Source organism: Lepidochelys kempii, chromosome 6, assembly GCF_965140265.1.
Source record: "Lepidochelys kempii isolate rLepKem1 chromosome 6, rLepKem1.hap2, whole genome shotgun sequence".
Classification (NCBI taxonomy): Eukaryota; Metazoa; Chordata; order Testudines; family Cheloniidae; genus Lepidochelys; species Lepidochelys kempii.
The window spans coordinates 16505876-16525989 of record NC_133261.1 but is presented as its reverse complement, the minus strand read 5'-3'; the positions used below and the strand labels follow the sequence as shown (position 1 = coordinate 16525989).

Below are 20114 nucleotides of genomic sequence, written 5' to 3'. Positions count from 1 at the left end.
CACTTCTAATCCTGCTGGGATGGTCATTAGGCTCCTTCATGGCTCTGTTCCCTTTTGCACCATCTCAGGGGCAGAGACCAGGATCTACCCCATATTCTGCTACAGTCCTAAATGTGGTGTCAAGTTGGCACTGTACTTGGTTTTCAGCATTGCACTGGAAAGAACTGCTCCACTGGCTTGAGCTTGAAACCTCCTTGGATGGGAACATTTTGATGAATGGAGTTCACTGGAGGCCGTGCTGGCAGAGCCCCCACCCCCTTCACACCTGAGCAGTTCCGCTAATGGAGCCTGTGGACACTGCAGCCTGCTCTTGGCAGAGTCTGCGCCATTCTGGAACCTGTATCATTTAACGACAGAGCTTACGGGCTCCTAGAACGCAAGAGGTTCACAAGACAGTGTTTCCGCGTCCTGCAGGCCACTCCGGCTGTGTCTGTAACCTCCTCTAACCTGGACCTTTTGAACAATGGAGCTCAGAGATCTCATGAGCTGGGCCGGGGGTGTTTGCAGCCTTGTTGAACTGCAGCGGCTGGGCTGAGAGAGTGTGGCAGGCTTGGGAGCAGCTTAAACCCAAACTGGTTGGCTGATGAAGGTGACAAAGTCTCCAAGTTGTGCTGCTGGCAAAGACAGGAGCTCACCTGCTGAACCTTACGCTCTGCCAGCGGTTGTAGAGCTCTGGAGATGCTGAATTCAGCCTGATGTTGGCAAAAGTTATCAGCTCAGCTGGGTCCTGGCAAAGTTCTCCGAAGTTCAGACATTGGGGGAGTGCTCCAAGGGTCGGTCCTCGGGCCGGTTTTGTTCAGTATCTTCATAAATGATCTGGAGGATGGTGTGGATTGCACCCTCAGCAAGTTTGCAGATGACACTAAACTGGGAGGAGAGGCAGATATGCTGGAGGGAAGGGATAGGATCCAGAGGGCCCTAGACAAATTAGAGGATTGGGCCAAAAGAAATCTGATGAGGTTCAACAAAGACAAGTGCAGAGTCCTGCACTTAGGACGGAAGACTCCCATGCACCACTACAGACTAAGAACCGCATGGCTCGGCAGCAGTTCTGCAGAAAAGGACCTAGGGGTTACAGTGGACAAGAAGCTGGATATGTTACCAAGAAGGCCAATGGCATTTTGGGCTGTATAAGTAGGGGCATTGCCAGCAGATCGAGGGACGTGATCATTCCCCTCTATTCGACGTTGGTGAGGCCTCATCTGGAGTACTGTGTCCAGTTTTGGGGCCCACACTACAAGAAGGATGTGGAAAAATTGGAAAGAGTCCAGTGGAAGGCAACAAAAATGATTAGGGGACTGGAACACATGACTTATGAGGAGAGGCTGAGGGAACTGGGATTGTTTAATCTGCGGAAGAGAAGAATGAGGGGGGATTTGATAGCTGCTTTCAACTACCTGAAAGGGGGTTCCAAAGAGGATGGCTCTAGACTGTTCTCAGTGGTAGCAGATGACAGAACAAGGAGTAATGGTCTCAAGTTTCAGTGGGGGAGGTTTAGGTTGGATATTAGGAAAAACTTTTTCACTAGGAGGGTGGTGAAACACTGGAATGCGTTACCTAGGGAGGTGGTGGAATCTCCTTCCTTAGAAGTTTTTAAGGTCAGGCTTGACAAAGCTCTGGCTGGGATGATTTAGTTGGGAATTGGTCCTGCTTTGAGCAGGGGGTTGGACTAGATGACCTCCTAAGGTCCCTTCCAATCCTGATATTCTGTGATTCTATGATTCTATGACATTTGTGGTGACTGGCTCCAAAGTTAACCACCTGGCCTTCTAAGGCACGTTCAAGGACATGTGCTGTTGTGGAGGGCTCTTGGAGTTTCTAGGCCAAGCCATTTCTGGGGAGGTGCCTTCCCAAAAGTAACTCAGGAGGAAAACATCTCCATTTGCACCTCTTATGGCTGTCTGAGTGACATCCAGAAATCTCTCCTCTGCCGGGAGACCACACAGGAGAAAGCAGAAGCAGAACTGAGGTGTTTCTGAGGGACACAGAGGGAGATCAAGGGCTGAGGCTTAGGATGGAGAAAGCAAACCACAACCTAGCTATGAAGTCACTGCACTGCCTTGGCTCCATAAATGAGCCCCTTTCTCCCCCCCACCCCACCCCCTGGGGCAGCATTTCTCATGGTGATTAACAGGCTGTTTGTGATCCTCCCCAGGCTTTTTCTTAATTTGTGGGCAGATTACCCACAACTAACTGCAATGAACAATGCATGTGTGTGGCTGCCTGGAGAGCTCACAGGGACAGTGCAGGTGGGGTGAAAGGTCTAGGGGGAGTGAGCTGTCAGTCTGAGTCCATATTTCACATTGCTAGACTACCCCTCCCCAGCCACGGAATCCCTTCCCCTACCCTGATCAGACTGGTCATTCTCCAACTCTCTGTTGTCCCCTCAATCCTGTCCTTCTTTCCAGATCCAAATTGCTGACTCCCCTGCCCACAAACACCCCAGCCTTATCCCACTGTCACCCCTGCCCTCAGTCCAGACCCAGATTCCTTCACACGCACTTCTGCTGCTGTGCCACTCTCCATCGTCCCACTCTGACCCAGATCCAAATTCTCTTCTACTGTTCGTCGCCACCTTGACCTAGATCCAAATTCTCTCCTGCCCCATCCTGCTCTATCTGTGTGCCTGGAGCCAGCTCCCTTCCTCCCCTCTCCCCCCGCTGCTGTCCTGTTTTTTCCCACCACTACATCCAGAGCTCCTGTTGGATCCAAAGCACCCCATATGTTTGTTGCTCTCTCTTGTCCCCTCTCCCCCTGCCCCCGGACAAGCATATTTCATGCAGCTGAGGCTTAAAAATACCCCTGGCGGCCTCTCACTTTTCTTAGATGGCTTCCCCCTAGAGCTGTGCGGGGGGGCCCTTTACCTGCACCTGTGTGGGTTGGTGTCATCCACTAATTGTTTGCTAATCAGCATTAATTGTGCTCTTGTCTGCCCTGGAATCGCACAGCATGTTGTACCTGCCATCGGAAATCACTACCAAGTGGCCTTATTATCAAGCCCCAATTAGGAACAAATGCACATTTCATTAACTTGTGACATGTTTTTTTTTTTTCTGTGAACTTAATTAATTAAAGTTCAATTAATCCTAAAATTGCTGATCCTCCCCTGCTGCAGATGTGATGGGGCAGCGGAGAGGAAGGCCGGGTTTGGCTCTCTGTCTTGCGTTCATGAAGCAGAAGCAGTAGGGGGGCACAGGTCATCCAAACTAACTCCTTGGAAGTGCTCCATTGTGATGGCCAAGCAAGGAGCATTCTGGGGCATGCCTTTCCCATGATGCTTTCTGACTGTTTCAGATGTCTAGGGAAACACACCAGAAACGTTAAGAGTTTGACCAATTTCAGGATTTTTCCAAGCAAAACCAGGTGAGCAGCTGAAGTGAATGACAAACTGGAAGCCACAAAAGAGCAAAAACTAGGTCAGAACACACCTGACAATCTGGGACATGAGACTTAATCATGGCCTCATCCAACGAACGTCCCCCAAAATCCAGCACCCATCTTCAGCTGCACATTCCCCTCACCCTGCAGACAGTGGGCTGATAGAGATGGCAGCAGGGAAAGCTCTGGCTGGCCTCATGGGCAACCTGTTGGTTCAAGAATTAGTCACATTAAATAGACATTATTCAGGGTGGGGTGGGAGAGTTTGGGCACTTAAGTCACATGGTCTTGTTTCTTCTCCCTGATTAAATGACTGTTTTAAAACAGGTATCTGTCAGTGGGTGAGAGGATTGCTTTGTGTTTAGGGGACTTGACTAGGATGCTGGGGACCTGGGTTCAATTCTTGGCTCTAGCACAGATTCCTTGTGGGACCTTGGGAAAGTCACTTGGCTACCATCACATTAGCCAGGAAAGCGTTTATGTCGTAACCACAATGAGAGCCAGATGGATAGGGAGAACACTGATCTGCAGCAAATGAAACCTGTGAGTCTGATTACCGCTGGTACCTGGGGCTCACAGTGGGCAGACTGGCCTGAAAAAAATTAACAATCCCCAGACAATTCACAGGTTTTAGCACGAGCGAGCCTGTGTCCAAAAATTCAGTTGGGAACTTCTTGGCTCCGACCCCTTGACATATCTCCCTTCTTTTCCCATAGGGTAAACGTTATAAAAATTCCTTGGAGACGGTGGGGACCCCGGATTCCAGCCGAGGGCGCAGCGAAAAGAAAACCATCAAGTAGGTGCCACGGGACAGCGCGGGAAGGGATTAAAGCTTCAGGTGCTGCCCTGGAGCGTGGTGTCTGCTCCAGCAGCTTCCCAGAAGCTGGAAACTCCTGAACCCCAAACACCCCCACACACTGCCCCCCGTACACCCTGCCCCCACACAGCCATGACAATCCGCCAGCACCCGCAGGTCCCTACACACTGCCCCATTCACCCTGCCCCCACACAGCCTTAACACCCCACCAACACCCGCACATCCCCACACTCTATGCTCCATAGACCCTACCGCCACACAATATTGACAGTCCACCAACACCCACACATCCCCACAAACCACGCCTGTACACACTGCCTCCACAAAGCCACGACAATCCACCAACACCCGCACATCCCCACACACTGCACCCCATACACCGTGCCCCGACAGAGCTTTAACACCTCATCAACACCTGCACATCCCCACAGTCTATGCTCCGTACAAACTGTCCCCACAGTCATGACAGTCCAATACGCGCACATCCCCACACCCTGCCCCCACACAGCCATGACAATCCACCAACACCTTCACATCCCCACACACTGCAACCCATACACCGTGCCCCGACAGAGCTTTAACACCTCATCAACACCTGCACATCCCCACAGTCTATGCTCCGTACAAACTGTCCCCACAGTCATGACAGTCCAATACGCCCACATCCCCACACCCTGCCCCCACACAGCCATGACAATCCACCAACACCTTCACATCCCCACACACTGCAACCCATACACCGTGCCCCGACAGAGCTTTAACACCTCATCAACACCTGCACATCCCCACAGTCTATGCTCCGTACAAACTGTCCCCACAGTCATGACAGTCCAATACGCGCACATCCCCACACCCTGCCCCCACACAGCCATGACAATCCACCAACACCTTCACATCCCCACACACTGCAACCCATACACCGTGCCCCGACAGAGCTTTAACACCTCATCAACACCTGCACATCCCCACAGTCTATGCTCCGTACAAACTGTCCACACAGTCATGACAGTCCAATACGCGCATATCCCCACACCCTGCCCCCACACAGCCATGACAATCCACCAACACCCACACATCCCCGCACACTGTGCCCCATTCACCTTGCCCTCCCACAGCCTTAACACTCCACCAACACCCAAACATCCCCACACACTGTGCCCCATACACCCCACCCCCATACAGATTCCACACCCCTGCAACACCCACACATTCCCACACACTGTACCCCATACATCCTGCCCCTACACAGCCAAGACAATCCACCAACACCCGCACCTCCCCATACTCCTTCAATGTCCACAAACACATCCATAGACCCGGAAACTCTGAACATCCCCACACCGTGATGCCTTCAAACATCCCCATGCCTCTGCACCCCACATTCCTGTTTCCCCAGACTACCCGATCACACCTCCCCCCACACTCCTGCACCCTCAGATACTCCCAAGCTCAGAGGCTCCACACACTTCTGCACCCCAAAATACTTCTTATAGCCCCACCCCCAAACACACCCCTGTGCCCCCAAACAAACCAGCTCACCACTGCACCCTCAAACTCTCTCACCCATTGCCCCCAGCACACACACCTCTCCAAAGGCACACAGCTGCCTAACCCCCAGATGCCCCCCCACCTCCTCCCCAGCTCAGACACCTCCCTGACACACACAGCCCCCCACACCAATCAGACACCAACCTCAGACTGCCCCACTGCCTCGTGTGCACCCAGCCACGACCTACAAACTGCTCTCCTCTGCCCCCAACACCACCCCCCATCTAAACATTCCAGTGCTGCATCTGCTCACCAGCCCTGAGCGAGAACAGAGCCTACCAAAGCCAGACCAAGGCTTCATGTCTCCCTGCCCTCCTCAGGGCAGCAGGCAACCACCTCCTGGGAGCCCAGAGGACTGTCCCCAGGGCTGCGAGTCCTCAGAGCTGTCTCCTCAGGGTGGGCAAAGTCAGGGCCTCGGGTCCCTCATGCCAGGCTCGTAGCCATGGTGGCAGGGCTTGGCGAGGCTGTTAGGCCATCATGCTGCATCTTGCCCGCAGGGGATGCTGATCGCCAGCCGGGGTCTGCTATAAAAGACCAGGTCCTGCAGCAGCTAGTTCCCCTGGTTTTTCCTTCTTCCTGCATGGTCCATGCTCCCCAAAGGGCAGCCAGGGCACATGGAGGGGCAGGGATCCTAGCTGCTCTCCACATTGACAGCCATTGGGGTAACCAGTTGGATCTGGGCTCCCATGCCCACCCCATCCCGACCCCCCCTGGACACCTCCTTCTGCAGCAGCCTGCTTGGCTTGGACCAATCACAATGAGATTTATCCTTCTCTATTCACATCTCAGCACACAGAAGTCCCCACTGCCCCACAGAGGGAGGGGAGACATCTCAGGGTCCCCTCTGCCCCACAGAGGAATGGGAAGGTGCCTCAGGGTCCCCTCTGACCCACAGAGGGGAGGGGAGGTGCCTCAGGGTCCCCTCTGCCCTACAGGGGTGGAGGACACCTCACGTTCTCTCTGTCTCACACCAAGCAGGGGCCCTGCTGTTCACTTGGCTGTCTCCATAATGTCTTGCCCCACTCTCAAGCTGAGGGTTTAAGCCCATGGTGCACTCTGGGGGGATATGGGCCACAGCCATGACCTTTCTCAGGGCTTCTCTTTGTTCAGAGGCCAAGGCAGCATCCAAAGACAGAGACGCCAATGGGGCAGTCCCTACACCCACTCCATAAAGGACGTGGGGCCGAGGGCTGTAATGCGTGACTGGGCTGTGCGGCAAGAGGGCTCCTAAGACGGGTGCACTTGGGTGGAGAAATGGTGTGAAGGGCTACTGATGGGCCTGGGGTGCTGTAACATCGTGCAATGGGGCAGTGCCCACCGGGGCAGTAAGATGGGCCTTCAGGGGAACTGGGCCCTGTGACTATGACTGGGCCCCAGGTGGCTCCTACCCACCCACGCCAGGACAGCGATATCGGTCAGCACTCTGCCTGTTCCCCCCATGCCCTGGAAACCTGGCGTCCCCTTCTGCGTGGCCTGTGCGGCTGGGGGGAGGTCAGCTGGCCGGGGTGGGGGCAGTCCTGGGAGGAGGGATGGGTGGATGACTGACCCATTTCAGCCTGGCGAGAGCCATTGTCGCGTCTATCGCTCTTCCAGGCTGAGCCTGTCGCCTTCCACTGCCTTCCTGAGGAGTGGCCACTTCCAGTGGGACTGTGGCTGCTTCCTCCTCTCACCAAGCCTATGTGATGCCTTGTGGAGCTTACTCTCTTCACCCGCCGTGACCAGGGCTGCCCCTCCATGGACCGGCCAGTGGTGCAGTTATTGTGGCACTCTGGCTGGTGGATCAAGTGTGTGCGCACAAGGTCCCTGGGTGCATGGGATCTTCCCTACCATAGGCCCAAGGGTGGCAGCACCTGTCCTCATGTGGGCCAGGGGACCTTGGGCAACATGCCCCTTCACACAGTGCCCGCGGGGCGGCCCCATTGCGTGCTCCAGACCTGGCTGATGTCACCGACCCTGCTGATGAGTGAAGTGATGAGAGATGAGGTCCGTGGTGAGTCGCAGAGGAGTGGTGTGCGGGCTGCCCTCTGAGGAGAGGAGTCACTCAGGGGACAAAGAGCTAGCCTGAGACACGCCATCCTACACCGCAGACACTCACCCCATCCACTCCTCAGACACTCCACCCTCTCTCTCTGGGAGGGTCTGCCCACTCCCTAAGGGGTACGCCGCCCACTTGAGACTCTTCACCCTCTCTCCTCGGGACTCAAAAGCTGCCACTTCCCAGAAGCCTCATGGGTCTCCCAGCACCAGTGACAAGAGACTCTCCAGACAGCTCAGCCTCCGATGCCCAACCAGCTGGCCCTGACTGAGGAAGAGAGCTGCAAATCAGAGGGCCTTTGTCTCTCCCTCTCTCCTCCATCCTCTCTTCTCTCTTTCTCTCCCCACCTCCCTCTTTTCCCTTCCCTGCCTCCCCTCCACTTTTTCTCTCCCTTTCCCCCTTCTTTCCCCCTTCTTTCCCCCTTCTTCTCAAGGTTGTGAGCGAGCCTTGTGCTCTAAGGCAAAAGGCAGTGGCCCCTGGGGCACGTGCGGCCCCCTCTCCTCGGCCTTTCATCTCACTCTGTGTGTTCGGAGAGGCCGTTTCATGTCAGAACCGCAGGAGGACTGGAGGAATTAATGAGGGGAGGCGGGCTGAGTGCAGGCACGCAGCCTGTCGGGGACTTTTGAAGTCTCCGGTGAATTTGCCGCAGTACCACTTGACTTCAAAGGTGCTGCTTGTTGGATCCCATGTACTCCAGGTCAAGCAACAGGAAGCCATTGGCGGCTCTCTGAAGTCAGGAGGCGATGGGTAGATACGGCTTGTCTCTGATCTGTCCGTGGCATGAAGTGACCTATTTAGAGTCTGAAATGTACAGCCAGACAGTCGCAGTGCACACCCTGCTGAATCACGCTCCCTGGCTCCCGCTGCACCGTCAAGTGGGGACTGATCTTGTCCCGCAGGATGGGACAAGAGGGTTACCCTTAATATACGTTTTCTAGGAGAGGAGGGTCTCACATCTGGAGCAGAGTGTCCTTAGCTCTGGATCCTGCAGGGAGGGATTACACATCTGGAGCAGGGTGTCAGTTGTGGATCCTGCAGGGAGAGGTCTCACATCTGGAGCAGGGTGTCATCTGTCCTGGATTCTTCAGGGAGGAGTTGCGCATCTGGAGCAGGTGTCAGTAGCTCTGGATTAGAGAGGGGCCCCACATCTGGAGCAGGGTGCTATTAGCTCTGGTTCTCCACCTCTGCTGTACTAAGATGAGTCCTGGTGATGGACAATGCCTATCTAGGTGGAAGACAAACAGGAAATAAGAACCCCCTGCTGGATTCATCTGCCATCCCTCTCAGGTTTTTAGTGGCTGGTTTCAAATATTAGTCCTGTGTGTCTCTCAAGTTGCTCCCTGGGTCCCTCTCCTCTCTCCAGCTGGAGTTTCTAGCAAATCTCGAAGTGATGGCAGAACAAGTCTGACTATATTCCTGGCCCAGTGTCCCTCAGAGGCCAACCTCGGGAGATCCTGATGGACCATCACCCTAGCTTGACTCCCAACTTTATCAAATGTTCTTAGAATCTTTCCATTCCCCAAATCCCACGTCCTCCCATGCCTCAGGAACTGGGCATTGAGTCCTGCCAGCTCATTTCCCCCTTGAATGAAGGTGACATTCCCCTCAGCATGCTGACCTCCAGTCTCTTGGAAGATGTCAGTCAGTCCCCAAGACTGTAGTGGATTCTGCCGCTGTCTCAATGCTAAGGGGACTACGTTTTGCACTGCCCCATTGCCAGTTCTAGTGATTATATTGTGAGTCTTGAGCAGCTGGGGTGTTTTCCTGATGACCCCAGCTCTTGGGCTCGCGAGTCTGTGAGCATCTCAGCTTCTGTGGTAACACCTGCAGTGCGTTCCCAGCCCAGTAATGGTTGCCAAGAAAGCTTGAGAGCGTGACTCCCTAACGCTCCCAAACCGCCTCCTTTTTAGGCCAATCTCATGCTTTTGGGGGCATGCCTCCTGATTTCTGAATGCCTGGAGCCATCAGTTCTGCCAACATCCAGGGGGCAGGGTGCTTGGGATGTAGTGAGAACTGCCCTGAAGCTGTTCCCAGGAACAGAGCAGGGAGCCTGGCGAGACATTACCAGGTTGCCGTGTCCAGCGGACTCTCCTTTAACCTGCACTCTGTCTCTCTCTCTCTCCTACCAGCTTCTGGAGGCTCCTGCTCCCGTCTTTCTGCTGCTCTTCGTCCCTTTGTCCCCAGTCCATCCTCCCTCCGTGTTTGCGTGGGTGTGTATGTGTGTGGCAGGCCAATGCCGCGACCGCTGTGGCTTTTTTTTCACAGGAGGAGATGGAGCTGCTCTCCTTTTTAACCTGGCTTCTTTCTGGTTTTGTGGGGGAGGGGGTTGATTTTTTTTTCTCCTTCCTCCCCTCGCAGGAATTCAGATTCTCTCTCTTGTATTTCCCTTTTCTTTCTCCCCTCTTCTCCGGCCGATGTAGTGATCTAGACAGAGACTTTTGGAATAACAATGACAACACAGTGCAGCAGAAATGGAGCTCCTACCCTCCCAAGGAGTTTATACTAAACATTTCACCTTACGCCCCATACGGTGATCCACGACTTTCCCTCAAGTGAGTCTCTCGTTACCTGGTTTGATCATGTGTAGTGAGTATATGCGCAACCCACCACCCACCCACCTACCCTCTCCTCCCCTTCACCCTCCTCCTCTTCCTCTTTGCTCCACCTCTTCTCCCCACACACTCCACCCCCATGGGCAGACAGCCATGGAGACGAGCAACCCCTCCTGCCCTTCCTGCCCCCTGCCTTTATCTCAGTGGTTCCCAACCACTGGCAAGGGCGCCAGTACTGGTATGCCAGGCCAGTTCCCTGGGCTCAGCCCCTCGCTCCCTTAGGCTCAAATCCAAGTCAGAGAGAGCGTTGCCAGGGTCTTCAGTGGCCCTTCACAAGGCACCGCTGCATCAGGCTGCCCCCTTGTGGGGCTGGGCCCAAGCTCCAGGGCGGGATAGAACACAGCCCACCAAATGGGAAGCAGCGGTGGGCACCGGCTGGCACAGCTGTGGCCTCGGGACCTCATCCAAAGCTCATGCCAGCCAATGGGAAGCTTGCCATTGACTTGGCGGAGGTTTGGCTCAGGCCCTTCACCTGCTAGTCTGGAACAGCTGCCCCAATGGATTGGGAACCACTGCCCTAAGTGACTCGCTGAGAGAGGCTAGCGCCCCCACCCCGCTGCCCCAGGTCCCCTCTGCTCTCCCTCCCCCACCCCATGCCCCCTTCTCTGCAGCACAGGATGGGGTTGCGCGTTTGGGTCCCCCCTCAGCGTGTACTCTGCATTTGCACTGTGTGGTGGTGACTCTGGTGCTGGTAAGCTCTCACTAACATGGCTTTTCTCTCCCTCTGCCTGTACTGGTGCCTCTCCTAACAGTTTTCTCCATTGTTTAACCCCTCGTTGTCTATGGGATAACGTAACTTTGCTGCCATCACACACTCACACCGAGCCGGGGCCGCCTGTTGTTTTTTCTCTCCTCTCCCTGTTGCCGAAGGCTCCCCGTCAGCCCTTTCTTTTGCAGTGCTGATGTCTCTCTTTCTCTCTCTGTCTGTCTGTCTCTTGTCTGTCTGTCTGTCTCTCTCTTTCTTTCTCTCTCTCTTTCTCCCCCAACATGTGGCCTCCTCCCCGCCACCCCCCCCCCTCGCGCCCATCCTGGTGGATCTGGCCCACCCCAGTGGCTCTCTGCTATCGGGCGCTAAGTTGGCTGCCTCTTCCGCTCCGGGGTTGGCGGGGGAGCGAGAAGGACGCCCGGGGGAGAAGCAGCAGCTCCGCGAGGACGGCATGAAGAGCAGCCTGTCTGCCCACAGCGAGCCCAGCAATGGGAAGGCGGGGAGAGGCCGATGGCACACGGTGCAGAGCCACCTAGCAGCAGGGAAGCTCAGCCTATCCAAGTGAGTGAGAGCGCTTCTCAGGCCCTTCCCGGCCCCATGAGGCACTGCAGCGTGGGGTCCAGCAGAGCATGGGGTTGGGTGAATATCCTGCTGTTTGAGTGGATTATCCCCCCCACTGGGGTCAGGCAGCGGGTACAGGAAAATGTGGGGTCGTGTGAGAGGACTACCCCACCCCAGTGGAATCAGACAGGGCAGTCTGGAATGTCTGAGATGGCAGGAAACACTTGGCCACCCGATGGGGATTTAATGATGATGAGATGAGAATCCTCTTGATCCTTGGTGAAGTACTGTCATTATCTCCATTGCGGTAGCATCTGGGGGACCCCAGTCAGAACCCAGGGCCCCAGTGTGGAATCCCTGTCACTGGAGAACAGGTTTGACAACCACCTGTCAGCACTCACCGAGGTACACTTGGTCCTCCCTTAGCTAAGGAGGGATGGACTGGATGACCTCTCGAGGTCCCTTCCAGCCCTCTATTTCTGTGATTGTGCTAGGCACTGTGCAAACAGCAAAAGACAGTCTCTGCCCCAAAGAGCTTATAATCAAAGTAGAAGTCTAGAGACAACAGGTGGGTCTAGACAGGAGAGTCTGAAGGAGGACACCGAGGTGTCTTTGTGGATGACCACAGGGAGCTTCTCCCGTGCGTGAGGGAGAGAGCACGAAGGGGCCTGTCTGAACATTTAACAAGTGGGTGATGGAGGCTCTGGCAAAGCGGAAGGGGAGCCAACGGCTTGGCAGCATTGGATTGACGTTGGGTAGGATGGGGTAGGCCGGAGAGGACCTTGAAAGTGACAAGTCATTTGGGTTTGATGTGGTGGAGGAGGAGCCAGCAGAGCAGTGGAAAGAGAGGTGTGAGAACGTCAAAGCTACAAGCCTGGAAAATTATCTGTGTAGTGGTGTTTTGAACGGGAGATAAGTGGGGCAGGACTGCTTTTGTCAAGGCCAGAGAGGACAAGTTTGGTCAAGATGGGGTGGGCGTGGATGAGACTATTAGAGGTGTGGATGGAAAAGGAAGGCTGGATCTTAGAGGTGATGTGCAGGAGAACGTGTAGACCCAGCCTAGATGTGAGGACCTACAGAAAGGGCTGAGGCAAAGATGACGCCTAGATTACAGACCTAGGCAACAGGAATGATGGTGGGGTTGTCCATAGCGATTGAGATAGGAGCGTGAGGAGAGGCCTTAGGGAGTGGGGTTTGGTGGCTGGGAATTAATTAATTTGATGTCCAAAAAGCAGGGCCCCGTCTCCATGTCACTATTGCTAGCTGACTGGTTCCCCCAGCTGGCAGAGCTGCATCCTCTGCGGTGGGGCAGCACCCCCTGAGCAGCCCTGTGGATGTGCTTGAGTCAGTTAATCTTGGGGATCCTGCCTGCTACATGGGCTTTCTATGGGTCTGGAAGGGAGATCGCCTGCCCAATGCTCAGTCTCTTGGAATCAAGGCTCTGCTGGGGATCAGTGCTAGAAGTGGGGGGAGACTTACAGGTACCAGGCAGGCCAGGGGTTATGCCTACATTTCTGCAAGTATCTGCGGGTAGGGGAAGTGAGCAAGGTAAGAGGCTGCTCAGCTGGCTTTCTACCCCTTCCATGCTTAGTACCAAGCCGGGGGGCTCTGGTAACTTACTAGTGGATTGCTCCAATGGGCAAACACTCCAATATGGAGTCATTGGTTTGTGTAGTGAAACAGCTAATGGATTGCCCCACTCTTGGGCCATCCCATTCCTACCCTTGGGGGCAGGACCATTCTTAGCCCCACCCCCATGGAGGGGGCTAACGGCAGTAGTGACTTCTTGGAGTCCATTCTATGTCCAGATTTGGCCTAACTTTTGCAATAAACTAAATTTTTGAGCCCCAAAATTTTGCTCCCTTAGTCTGATGTCAGAGGGGGACTTGGGGAAAATTTTGAAGTTTATCAGCGTTAGAAAAAAACAGTTTCTTTAGGACACTCGTAACTCAGTTTGGCTTAAAGGTCTTGGACCAGATTCTCAGCTGCTGTAAATTGGCATAACTCTGTTCATTTACATGGAGCTACACTGATTTACACCAGATTGAGGATCTGGCCCTAAATTTCTAATCTCTGTTGGCTAAATTGCCCGAGATCCAGGAAGGTACAGACTCCAATGGTGCAGTATTTAACTCAGATACTATGCTGTGCTGTAATTCACTGAATAACATGTATAATTCTACACCCTAACTAGAAATACAGCAAAGTAGTCTCTCGGAAGAACATATATAGATGTATGGCATGTTTTCACATATCATTGTGTTGAAATACATTCATTTAAAAAACACTAAGGAAATTCCCAGACAAAATGCTTTGTTAAGATGCCAGTAAGGTTTTAATAACATATTCAAATACGTCATTTAAAATTTTGTTAGAGTCTTATTGTTATAAAGAATAATTTGAAAGCCAGGAAACTGTAAGTTAATATTCAATTTACAAAAAAAGAAAAAAAAGAAAGAAACTGGAAATTCAGAGTTAAGGTTCCATAAATAACCTTAACTCTGTACCTGAACAACCTTCTGTATCCCCAAGACATCTTTCCAATGGCCCTTTCCATACATTTCCTATATGAGCTACATGCCCCTACTATAGAGACCCCTTTCTGATTTATGATATGCAAATTCCATTATCGCTGCATTGAAACAACATACCCAGCTACAATCCCTCCTCAAATCCATGCTCCTGGACTGTGTCAGGCAGAGCACCTGCCTCCTACCCATCTGATACAGAGTAAAGATCTCTCCTTCCCACCCACAAATGCCCACTGGAGCAAGACAGGACAACACTCACATCACACTTTCTATATATGGTCCCCAGACACATTACCTGTTCCAGAGAGGACTAGCTCAGGTGTTCAGATACCATGGGGGTGGGAGTAGTGATGGATGGGTGGATAGATGGAAAGATGGATATATGCATCTGAGGTGGGAATGATGTATGAGTGTGCATAAGGGTGGATAGATAGATAGATAGATAGATTAGATAGATACGGTGTAGCTAGCTAGCTTGATAGATAGATTAGATTAGATAGCAGGGTATAGCTAGCTAACTAGATAGATTAGATTAGATAGCAGGGTGTAGCTAGCTAACTAGATAGATAGATAGATAGATTTGACAAACTTTTGAAAATGACTTGAAGCACTTGGCACAGACACCAGTCTATGACATGTGGTTAGTGCATTTAAGAGTGGGAAATGAGGCAGAGTTAGGGTGTTTGAGAAAATTTAGCTCTGAATTTCTAGACTGTAATGCCTTTGCATTGTCATGAATTTCCCTTTGGCTTTGTCTTTACTGCTTTTTTAAATACGATGTCCCTGTTTTAAGAAGGTTTCTAGCAGAGGGAATTGATCTGCCTTACAGACCTGGTTGTATCTTAATGAAGTTCCTTTTGCTGGGGAGACACACAGCCACTCCTGTAGCTGACACCTGCCCTTGTGATGGGGCTCTCCATTGCATTGTGTGTCTGGAGGAGGTCGACCTTCACTCGCTTGTGCCATAGGAATAGCAGTATCCAGGGGGCGGGAGTAGGTACTAGCAGACGCTAGAGTGCCAGGTGTGCTTGATGCCAGGTTCGTACAGTTCCCTCTGCATCAGAAGTGGCTACCATGCGTCAGTTACCGCTGATAGAAATTTATATATTCCACTGGCTCAGGGCCCAGAGCAGCCAATTTTAGTTTCCTGTGACTGAGAGGTTGTAAATTGGACTAATTTAGGATTTGATAGAAAACTGAAATGAGGTCACTGAGCATGGAAGCGAAGGCAGCGGCTGGGAAAGGCCCATCTCTGCGTCATACCAGGCAGCACAGGGGCCACGCTTGGGGACTCATCACCCAGATGGCATTGCTCCTTCCGAATCACATTTGCCAAGGAACCCAAAAATATATGCCAAGCCAGAGGCAATGCCAGTTGGGCGACACACCTCTCCAGGGCACCTGGGTCTTTGAGGCGGGCTTTCTGCTTATTCAGGACTTCACTTTTTCTCTTTCCCTTTACTCTTTCTTGATCTCTCTCTTTCTCGATCTTTCTTTTTTCTCTCCCTCTCTCCTTTCTGCTCTCTGCGTGATGCACGAAGGCGCAGCTTCACCATTGTGTTTCAGCCATAATTACAGCCCAAACCCACATGGAAAGTAGACAAAGTTTTCCTGCTGCTGCCACGGTGGAAGCGATTCCCCCAGGGCCCGGCTGGTATGTGCCACGGAGGTGGCATCTGCTGCCACTGTGGCTGGGCTGTTCTTCCTTTGTACCCTTGGGAACCATGCAGGGTCTTAGGTTTGAAATGACCATCAGGGTGGATGGTGAATACCCTGGCCTCAGCCCAGCCGGCTGCTACAGGGACGTCTCAGCCGAAGGCATGACCTCATGGCAGCAGCAGAGCTGGGGGACAAAGAGGTTAGTTGGGTCCTGGCCACATGCTCCTCTGTTCAACCACAGGGTTAGCTACCTGCTTCATTGGCTGTCCAGCCGAGCGTCTAACTGGGTGCTCTGTATGCGTGCCCAGCCATGTGCTCTGCCCTGTGTCCAGCCTTGCGCTCCAGGTGCATGCTCTCATGTGACAGCTGTGCGCTCAGCGACGGGCTTTGTCAAATATCCAGGAACTGTGTGCTCGGCTGAAGGCTCCGACACGTCTTCAGCCAGGTGCGCCATTGCATTCCCAGTTGGGGCGCTAGCCACATGTTCCATTGTGTGCCCAGCTGTGTGCTCAGTTTTGTCTGCTCAGTTTTGTCTGGCTGTGCTCTACCATGTAGCTGGCTGTGTGTTTATCTGGGTGCTCTGCCATGTAGCTGGCCATGTGTTTAATCTGGGTCTTCTGCTGTGTTTATCTGGGTGCTCTACCAGGAATCTGGCTGTGTTTATCTGAGTGCTCTACCATGTGCCTGGCTGCATGTTTAGCCGTGTGATCACCCATGGGTCTGGCTTCATGGTTCGTTAGTGTACATTGCATTGTCTTTCCATGTTCTCTGTCCTGGGTCAGCCCATGCGCTCCGTTTCTCATGCCCAGATGAGCCCCTGTCCCCACGTGGGCAGCTGGCTGTATTTTTCAGCCACCAGCCCTTTCCACCAGGGTTCAAACATTGCAAAGGCCAGATTGTGACCTGGCCGTTGTCCCTTTGGAGTCAGTGATGCAGCCCTGATTTACCCCGGCTGAGCATCTGACCCTTAAATGCAGAGCCATCCTGAAAGCTAAAAAACACAGATGCAAGAGACCAGCAGGCATCTTCCCCTTCTCTGCAGGGCAAAGGAAAGCTTGAGTCCAGAGGCTTTCACCTCATGGCTGGGCTTTGGGCTGTCTCCCGATTGGCACTGTGCCATAACCAGCATGTGGGGGCCGAGGAAGGGGCAGCCAGTCAGGAGAGAGAATACTGGGAAGTCATTGCCGCACGCATGCGCCAGGCCTGACGTTGCCACTGTGCCCCAGGGAATGTGCACGGTACACTTGAGGGGCTTCTGTGGTTCTTGACCTCAGAATGTGGGTGGCTGGGAATGAGCCTTTTTCACGCCAGCTTGGCCTGAACTTCGCTGAGGAGCCTGGTCCTGGGACTTTGGAGAGCCCCCACCTCACAGTCCCTTTCAGGGACTGAGTGGCTGCCCAGTTGTAGCCAATGGGGAGAGGGGTGTTTCTCATGTGACAGGAAGCAACGCGGACACTGGGGGGTTCGCCTTCACGCAGCAGCCTAATTAGCTCAGAAAGGAGGTCGGCCAGCGTGCTGAGAAGGCGCAGGCTTCCTGCGAGCCGAGTGGGAAAGGAACGGGGACAGCAGTATCCCAAGCATCGGCTCATGGGCACGGACACGCCAAGCCCTCAAGGATCGGACAGAGTCTGGGCGACATGGCGTGGGGTGGACGGGAAGGCGAGATGGCCATGGGGCAGAGAGCTTGCGCCTCTCGGGAGGCAGAGACAGGGCCGAGACCTAGAGGGACAGCTTGCTGGTTCCGAAGGCTCCTGGCAGAGAGCGCACCACGCTGGGGCATCTTCTCTCTAACTCTCTTCTTTTGCTTCCTCCAATTTTGCCCCTTCACCTTCTTCTCCTTTCTTTCCTCTCCTTTGCCCTCCCCCTCCCTAAGTTTCGAGGACTCCACCATGTCCACAGCCACTACCCTTGAGTATATCCCCACCTCAGCAGGAGACCCGAAATGCCAGCGCCCACGCACACTGATGCGCCAGCAGAGCCTCCAGCAGCCGCTGAGCCAGCACCAGAAAAGCAACCACAGCCAGCCCACCACCAGCCAGAGCCTGGGGCACCTACAGTCTCACACCAGCTCCTCTTCCAGCAGCAGCAACCCCCGGGGCTACCGGAGCGGCCAGTCGCGGCAAGGAGTCTCGGCTGGCTCCAAGCACCGGACAGCTGGCGGCCGGAGCCGCTCCAACCCTGGGAGCTGGGACCACGTGGTGGGGCAGATTCGCAACCGAGGCTTGGATGTGAAGTCCTTCCTGTAAGTTCTCTCTCTTTTCTTCCCTCTCTCGCTTGTTTCATCTGCTCCTTCTTTGCCAGCCAGTGGCAGGAGCCCAATGCCACGCCGGCCACTGAATTGTCCTCTCTCGTGGGCAGCACCGCCAGCTCTTTCACTGCTCTGATCCTTATTTGCAAGTGGCAGAGGCATCCGTTACCCTGTGTAGATCTCTGTCCCCAATCCATGAGACACTGAGGAAGAGGGGGGCTCTCTCTCCTTCCTCTCTCTCCAAGTGTGTCTGGAGAAGGTTCTCTCCCTCCCTCCCTCTCTGCTCCCATCAAATCTGGTCGCTTCCATTTAATGCCATGGCTTTGCCCCACATATCCAGTAAAATCTCAGACTAAAGCATCCTGTGAATTTGGCAGCCACAGCTGGAGAGGAACTCTTGGGGCCCAGCCCTCCTGGCTTAGGGAACCAGTAAGTCCCATCCACTTCCTTCTCCTGAAGCAGGAGAACAGGCCCGTTGAGTGTGTCTTAGCAGAGCTCCTCACTCCACAGCTGCCTCACTGTCTATAGAATGGGCTGAACCAAAATCCCAGATCAGACCCGGGAGAAAGTGCCTGTGCGGTCCTGGATCCGTCCCTAGGTGCAGCTGCAGACAGCGCACAGTCTTGCCTTTGGGAGAGGAGGGAGCCTGTCAGCTCAGGGACAGGAATTCTCTTCCTGCCATGGGGTGACTCTCTTGTACCAGTGGGAAACTGACATTCCCACCGCGAAGGAGGCAATTGCCTGTGCTTATCCTTGGGAGTGTCAGCCCGCAGATCCTCCACGGCCGTGATCCCTAAATGCAGCTGTGTGAGAGCAGCTAGAGGCGTTCGATCTCTCATCAGTTGTAAATGCGTCTCCTATCAGTGATGGCTTTTACATTCCCAATGCCATGAACTAAGCTGAGTCCTTTGCTGTCATTATATCCCTGCTTATGACAATCGCACTTATCTTCTGGGCATGTGCCCCTCCCCTGCCAATACTTTCCCAAGGCACCCTGCTCTTTCGTTCACTCTTTACCCAGTGGGGCCCATATACAATGGGAACCACGTTGTAACTCCCACAGAATGTATTACATGTAGGGCCAGATCCTCAGCTGGCGTAAACTGATGTAACGCCATTGGAGTGAATGGGCCAGATCCCCAGTTAGTGTAAGTCATGACTCAGTGATGGGTGGGAAGGATGGTCTGGTGGTTAAAACTCTGGACTGGGCTTCAGAAGACCTGGGCTCAACTCGGGTTCAGCTACAGGCTCCCTGCATGAGCACGGGCTGCTCACTTACTCTGCCCTGTGCCTCAGTTCCCCATCCGTGAAATGGGATGAAGCTTCCTGACCTCAGAGCAGTGTTCTGAGACTAAAACCCATTAGTGAGTGGGCGGTGTTCAGATGCCAGGTAACTACTTAGATGGGTAAGGAACCACTCTGACTGATGCCAGTTGAGGCTCTGACTCACGACAGGGAATCCATCCTGCCTAATCAAGGGCATGGAGTGTCAGGTGTAATTCACCCACGTAAAGCTCTTTCAGATCCTTGGATGGAAGATGCAAATTCACTACACCGGTGATGGTGATCAGCATCCTTGGGGTTAATTTGCTATTAATTCAGCCAATTTTGTGGCTGTTCACACCCAGCTCAGCACCAAGGCCCTTTTACCTCCTGGCCTTAGCCTTAAAGATTTTCATAGCAGGCTCCATTTGCCAGCTTCCTGATTTATAGATGAATCTCATTAGCCCTCCAGAGGATTATAGACCTCTCTGTTTGCACAGCTTCATTTGCTTATTCCAGCCTTAATTGGTTGAAAAAAGTACCCACAGAAAGAGAACGAGCTGAGCAGTTCTATTGCTTTTGCCCTTCGAGGAGTCACTGCCATTTAGTTCCATTACTTCCAAAAAACCATTAACTTTGTTTTTCATCTTGCTTACCATCAAACTCCCGCTCCTCGGCATTTTAATGCACATGCATTTATTAACCTCTGGAGGCCCACAGGAGGCTACACTAACGAGGCTGCATCATCCATGCAAA

The 20114-nt window shown here is 53.4% G+C and overlaps 1 protein-coding gene across 8 annotated transcripts in view; it reads left to right on the top strand.

Moving 5' to 3' along the window:
* The window catches only part of SYT7 (synaptotagmin 7), a 175729-nt gene that overhangs the window by 93729 nt on the left and 61886 nt on the right, over positions 1-20114 (top strand). For 2 of the 8 annotated variants that reach the window (XM_073346934.1, XM_073346933.1), the window contains exons 3-6: positions 4095-4174; positions 10199-10330; positions 11442-11657; positions 17721-18089. In XM_073346934.1, the coding sequence (XP_073203035.1) occupies positions 4095-4174; positions 10199-10330; positions 11442-11657; positions 17721-18089 (797 nt within the window). Of the gene's footprint in view, positions 1-4094; positions 4175-10198; positions 10331-11441; positions 11658-15729; positions 16047-17720; positions 18090-20114 lie in introns of those variants that run through there. The other 6 variants (XM_073346935.1, XM_073346937.1, XM_073346936.1 and 3 more) reach the window with 6 other exon arrangements.